General features: G+C 59.6%; 1 protein-coding gene across 1 annotated transcript; it reads right to left on the reverse strand.

Moving 5' to 3' along the window:
* Nucleotides 1-373: 373 nt before the first annotated feature.
* Nucleotides 374-4,886, reverse strand: VAX1 (ventral anterior homeobox 1). Its single transcript, XM_072871046.1, has 3 exons — nucleotides 4,649-4,886; nucleotides 2,720-2,907; nucleotides 374-910 (listed from the first exon to the last, which is right to left on the reverse strand). Exons 1-3 carry the CDS (start codon nucleotides 4,884-4,886, stop codon nucleotides 374-376), a joined length of 963 nt encoding a protein of 320 aa, XP_072727147.1.
* Between the last annotated feature and the right edge of the window lie 1,723 nt (nucleotides 4,887-6,609).

Genomic DNA, 6,609 nt, shown 5'->3' on the forward strand with positions numbered 1-6,609 from the left:
CCGTCCGCTCTCCCTCTCCGGCCCGTTCCTAACGTCTCAAAGCAAACGAACAGACAGACACCCCCCCCCGAGCGGACGGGCGGACCCCCGGGCCGGCGGGGCAGGGGGAGCCCCGGGGAGGCCCCCGCGGCCCCTCGCCGCGCCCCGGCCCCGGCCGCCGCCTCGCCTCGCCCCGCGGGCGCCGGGCCCCCGCTCCGCCCCGGCCCCCGCTCCGCTCCGCTCCGCCCCGGCCCGGCCCGCGGAGGGAACCGCGCCGCGGGGCTCGGAGGCGGCGGCGAGGGAGGGGGCTGCCGGCAGGCCGCCGCGCCGCCCGTCCCATAAATACCGCCACAAAGAGAGACTATCCATATAAATACGGGGAAGTTACTTAGAGTCAGTCCAGTGCTTTTTTCTCAGCGCTTTCTTTATTGTTGGTCCGGGAGTAGGGCTCGAAGGCGGACGAGCTCAGGTAGCGGGCCGACAGTTCCTGCAAGTTGCCCGCCAGCGAGCCGGCCACGGCCAGGGGCGCGGAGGACAGCCGCCCGGCCACCGAGCCCAGCAGCGCGGGCACCGGCAGCCCGAACAGCCCGTGCCCGGCGGCGGCCGCTCCGTGCAGCGCTGCCGGCGGGGGGGGCCCCGCCGCGCTGCCGGCGGCCGGCGGGTGCGGGGAGCCGCCGGCGGGAGCCGCCGCCGCCGCCGCGCTGCCGCTGCCCGCCGCCAGGCCGGGTCCGCGCAGCGCCGAGCCCAGGGCTCCGGTGGCGCAGGGCGGCAGGAGGCCGGGCAGCCCCGGCGGGGAGAGCAGCCGGCCTTGCTCCAGCAGCCGCAGGACGCTGCAGGTGGCGGCCGTCTCGGACACCACCGACCGCAGCTCGGAGTCCTTGCCCTGGTCCTTTTTCTGCTTGGTGCGCCGGTTCTGGAACCAGACCTTGACCTGCAGGCCGGGGAGAGAGGCAGGGTCAGCGGGGCGGGGAGGGACGGGGGCCCCCGCCAGCTGCCCCGGGACGCCGGCACGGCCCCGCGGGGCAGAGGGGGCAGGCTGCGGGGAGGGCGGGAGGGCTCCAGCCAGGCACTTGTTAGCGTGGAGCCTTTTAAAAACGCACAGAGCGACCCACACCCCCCGCCCCCCACCCTCCCCCAGCCTGGCTGCTCGCCGTTTCGGGGTGCGCCCGGGGGGAGCAGAGGGGAGTCCGGGAGCCCGTAGCTCTTTTTACCGCCCTGTATCTTTAACCCGATGCGTCTCACTTTATCCTCTTTTACTGTACGCCAGTAGTTCTCTGGGAGCCGGATCCGGCCCTTTCCCCACCGCCGGCTTCTAAGCCAGCTCAGCCGGAGCCCCGCCGCGCCCGCGGGCCGGACCTCGGCCCCGGCCCCGGCCCCGCGGCCCGCCGGCGGCAGCCGCCCCCTCGCCCCGCCCGCAGGGACCCCGCACGCTGCCACCGCCGCTGCCGCCCGCTCCGGTCCAGCTGCCTTTCCTGGGGGTAACAACAGCTCTGCGCTTCTTTCCCAATCTCCCGGCCTGGACAGCCGCTCTCCCCTCCCCACCCATTTTAAACAATATTTAACTTTAAAAAGGAGTCCTGGAAGCCCCTCAAAAAAACCCCCACCAAACCTCAAAACAAAACAAAAACACCCATGGCGGTTTCTGTAACCCACGAGCTATTGAACTTGTCATTCCTATCCGGCAGGGGAAAGAAAAAAGCTAATTAGCTTGTCAGGGGAATTTATTGTTGTATGATATTTTGCAGAAATATGAAACCGGCTTTCAGAAGTTTGGTCCTTCTAGATGCTTCCCCGCACTCTCGCATAGCTTCAGCCCGCCTGACCGCCCCCAGCCCACGGCCGCTCTGCTCTGCAGGACGGAGGGGCGATTCTCCCCCTCGAAAATACAAGGACTCAAAATACGGCCCAGACTTCAGGCCCGTCCCCGCATCTCCTGTACCCAGGAAGGACCGCTCAGACCAGACGTCTCTAACCCAGCAGCCCCCAGGAGAAGGTGCCAGCCTCCCCCGCCCCGGGTTTTTGCAGCTATTTTCCGCTTACTGCGGGCTGCGAGCGGCTCGGCGTCTCCTCGCTCCTCCCCGGCCGCGGCAGCGCAGCTCCGCGCCCGCGGGCAGCCGGCACCGGCACCGCAGAGCCGGGAGCACCGAGCCCCGGCGGGGCCAGGGCGGCTCCCCGCGGGCCGGCGGTGGTGGGGAGCCGCGCCCCGGCCCGGGGAGGGGTTTGGCTTCGTGGCCAAGCTCCCGCGGACCCCTCGGGCCGGGCCGCCTCGCCGTGTGCAGGCCCACGCGGCCGCGTGAGAGCCCACGGGGGCTGTGTGAGGGGACACGCAGGGCCGCGGGACCCCCCTCGGCCAGCAGCCCCCCTCCGGCGCTCCCCCTTCCCTGGCCGCACATAGTTGCAGCTCCCTGCCCGGGACGCCTCAGCCGCGCACCCCCCCCGCTCCATCCCGCGGGCAGGCAGCGGGCCCCCCCGGCCGGACACGCGTGGGCACCTCGGGGGCGGCCTCTGCCTCTCCAGCGGGCCCGCGCTCCTGCCCGACAGCTCCCGGGGCCTGCGCGGTGGCGCGCAAGAGGCGCGCAGGGCCGCGGGGCCGGCCCACCCGTGGGCCCCGGCGCGCAGCGGAGGTGCCCGGGCCGGGAGAGGGGGGTCCCGCGGAGGGAGCCGGGGGCCGGCGCAGGGCAGGGCAGGGCAGGGCAGGGCAGGGCAGGGCAGCCGGGGCTCCCCGTCCCCCTGGGGCTACCTGAGTCTCGGAGAGATTGAGCTGGCGGGCGAGCTCGGTGCGCTCCCGCCCCACGACGTACTGGCAGCGCTGGAACTCCATCTCCAGGCGGTAGAGCTGCTCGGCCGTGAAGGAGGTGCGGGTCCGCTTGGGACGGTCCAGATCAAGCCCCTTAGGCAGAATAATCTCTCTGATTGAACCTTTGGCATCTGGCAAAGAAAGGCGCAGTCAGCTTTACACCCAGGCAACGTCCTGTGGGTTTTTTTCCCCTGTTTTTTTTCTTTTTTAATTTTTTCCGAGGGAAAGAGCCGCTGCCTGTGCTTTCCAGACCGACACCCGAGGCAGGATGGAGCAGGGTCCCTGAGATAGTGGCACTGCACCTGGCCACTACACCCAAGGAAGGAAAAAAAAAAAACAAACCACCCAACAGAGAAGGAAGGAGGGGGCAGTGGGGGCCCTGGGATCTGGAAATAATCCCATCAGCCCATTTAAAAATTGGCTTGAATATGTTGCACTGACAGTACGACACTGCGGCATCACCCACGGCCCCTCTGGGAGGCTGGGGAGAGATCCTCCAGGCCGGGCTTTGTGCCTGGAGTGCAGGGCTACTCTTTGTTCCCCCTGGGCTCCAGATTAGGGCTTGCTGGAAGCCGCCACACACACCCAGCCGCCTCCCCAAAATATAAAATCTCCTTCTTTTTTTTTTTTTTTTTAGAACAAGTTTCCCCTGCGAAAAAAAAAAGCAGGCAGGAGCTCTCCGGGCACAGGCAGCGCTGCCCCCGAGCTGGCTGGCTGCCCACCGGGAAGCTGGGGACACCTCCACCCCACCCAGCATCCCGGGGAAAGCATCGCCGCCGCCGCCGCTTTGGGGTTTTTGGCAAACAGGAGAAGAAGGAGGGGGGAAAAAAACCAAACAAACCCCAAACAAGGCACTAAACAGCCCGCAGAAACCTCACTTTTCTGGTAGCCCCGACCGAAGGAAAGCGGGACAAATCTTATTGACACGACTGTCAAGCTAGAGCCAGATTCATGTTACATTCAAGCCTTCCCAACTTTGCTTTCCGTGATTTTACCTCTTCGGTACGGTTTTAAATCAGAGACAATCACATCATTTTAATCTGACCCCTCTCTGGGTCAAGCGGTCGCGCAACGATCAATTATTGTTTACAAGGCCTGCTTCGCACTGATTTTGTTCCGATTCTGTTCTCTCCCTCCTCACCCAAAACGCACCTTAATAAAACTGAAATTTCTACAGGTAATTTTTTGTTTTTTTCGGGAGGGGGTAGGAACAGAACGATTTAATCAGTTTAGCCTGGGAGGGAGACGAGGGCTGAGGAAAATAAAAGGTGTAACTATTAAAAAAAGAAATTAAAAGCCCACCGTCATTCCTCCCTTGGTTTTAAGGCTGAAGGGTATTTTAAAATAGCCCTTTCTGCTGGGGTGCTGGGCGCGGGGAGAGGGGGGACAGCAGGAACCCCTGCCCTCCGGAGAGGACCCTCCCGCCCGCTCCGGCAGCCGCGCCATTGTACGCGGCAGCGGCTGGCGGCGGGCGGCATGCGCGGGCGCGGAAGGAGCGCGCCCGGCCGGCGGGGCAGAGCCGCTGCCCCTGCGAGGGAGCGCTGGCCCCGGCGGGCTCCCCGCGGGCACGGGCACCCCGGGAAAGCTGCAAAGCAGAGGAAAAAAGAGCGGGGCTGGCCCGGTGCGGGGCAAAGCCGGGGAGGAACCATCGCGGCTTAACTTTCCGCCCAGCCGCTGGCGGAAATTCACCGAAATAAAGCCGGGCTGGAGCGGGGCACAGCCCGGCCGGGCCGTGGGGTCTCTCCCCCGGAGCCGTAGGAAGATCTTTCAACCCAGGGACGGACCAAAGGAAAAGCGACAAAATAAACACATCTCCCGGGCGTGAAGGGAGCTCACCTTCCCCCACCCTCGCGAAATACCTCAAACTCATACCTCTAACTAGGATCCTCCTGCAATAGTCCGGATCAGCCGAACTAGATTTACTTTTATTACAATCTTCCGTAGCTGCAGAGGCAGAAAAAGTCCCTTGCTGATCCTTCAAAAAAGAAGTAGAAATATTTCCTTCAGACCCTTTGCTTTCCTTGCCCTCTTTATGTCCGTTCTTCGAGACCCGGTTAGCTTCAGTCTCTGAACTGCATCTAACGTCCATTTTGTCTTGTTTCCCAAACATGTAGTGCAATAAAAACAAAAACAAAAAAAAACCAACCAACAAAAAATATAGGAGAGTAGAAGAAGAAGAAGAAGAAGACGAAGTCTATGCTGGATATTGCACGGCTTAGGGTCAGATCGGTGGGGATCTGTAAAGCACCTTGAGTAAGGAAGGTCGGGTTTTATCCCACTGGAAAAGCAGCGGCTTCCTCAGTCCCAGCGTCCTAATGTGACTGTCCAGCTTCCCAGAGCGCCCAGTGATCAGGTACTCAACAGTACAACTCTAAAATGATTTAATGTCTGCCTTATTACAGAGACATGTAGTTGTTAGACACACAGAGGGACGCGCACTCGCTGTTTCAATTGATTACGGGTAATTTTGCAGCCTCCACATTTAGGTTACCTCATGAATACACTAAATTGTTTGGATAATATATCAGATCGTAATGGATGGTTTGTGTGCTTGTCCCCAATCAAGTAGAGTTTAGCCAGTGAATAAACTGAAATGATTGGTCTTGCTTTCAGGAAACACACAATCAAAAGACTGAGACTTCCAGAAAAAAAAAAAAAAAAGAGAGGAAAAAAAGGGGGGGGGGGGGAGAGGGGAAAAAAAAAAAACTTTTGACAAGATTCACCCTGAATTGTTAGCACCATTAGCAGTCATTATTAACTTTCTTCAGCATGCCTTTGACCTCCCGATTATATAGTGGCTTTCTCCAAAGCACGCCAAATAAATCTGAATAAAGCTGCTAGGAAGGGCTGGAAAAATGCAGTTGTAGGGGGGTGAAAAAAAAAAAAAAAGCCCCCTGAATTCTAAACAAACAAACAGATCCCCAGCACGCACACACACAAAAAGTTCTTCCTTCAAGCAGATCTCTCCAAGGAAGCAGGTTATCTTGGCCAGCAGAAATCCTCCTTAACACATCTCCCCACAGACAGCCATCTTAAACTCCTACCTCTCCTTATTTCAGTCCCGATACTTGCTTTTTGTGCTTCTCCCTCTGTGTGTGTGTGTATGTGTGCGTGCATGTGTGTGTGCTAATTCTGCACCTTCGCAAACACTGAACCTATTCGCAGAGCCTGCTCATTGAAAAAAAAAAAAAAAGAAAAAAAAGCCAGCTTTGTGTGCAGTGGATCCAGGAGGGGGGAGAAACGGAGAGGGGGAGAAAGAGGGAGGGAGGGAGGGAAGGAGGGAGGGAGAGAGAGATAGCCCGTGAAAAATCTCAACTGCGTGATCCACTAAAGGAGAAAAAAGTTTTACTCTAGCTATTTCATTGTCTCTGCTACAATATCTTTGAGAACCGCAACAGCCAGTAATCCAATAAGACCATTGATTAGGCTACAATGATTCAATTCAAGCAAATGGCCTTGTGCAAAGAGCATGCTCCAGTCCTTCTTGTCACCTTGCAGGGCAGAAGCCCTCTTCACGCTGCTCTCCTTATTCATTCCTTTATGGGAAATGCAGAGCAAAAGGAGTGAAAGATGGCAATTATCTAATTGGACTATTAACAAACAATTCTCTGAGTGTGGCTGTCTGGCAGTGGTTCTTGGGCGAGGTGAAAGGCCACATGTTGCACTGGCCCCATTCACAAAGAGTTTAGGGGCCTGAGAGAGAAAGAATTTTCCCTGAGAATTTTTCACACAAACGCCGGAGTATCCATCAGGCGTGCTCCTCTCCGCCTCGTCCTCCGCCTGCCTGGGCCGCTGCCTGGGAATTGTACCCACCTGAAGGAGGCTGGAGGAGC

The sequence above is a fragment of the Ciconia boyciana genome, chromosome 8, assembly GCF_034638445.1.
Source record: "Ciconia boyciana chromosome 8, ASM3463844v1, whole genome shotgun sequence".
NCBI lineage: Eukaryota > Metazoa > Chordata > Aves > Ciconiiformes > Ciconiidae > Ciconia > Ciconia boyciana.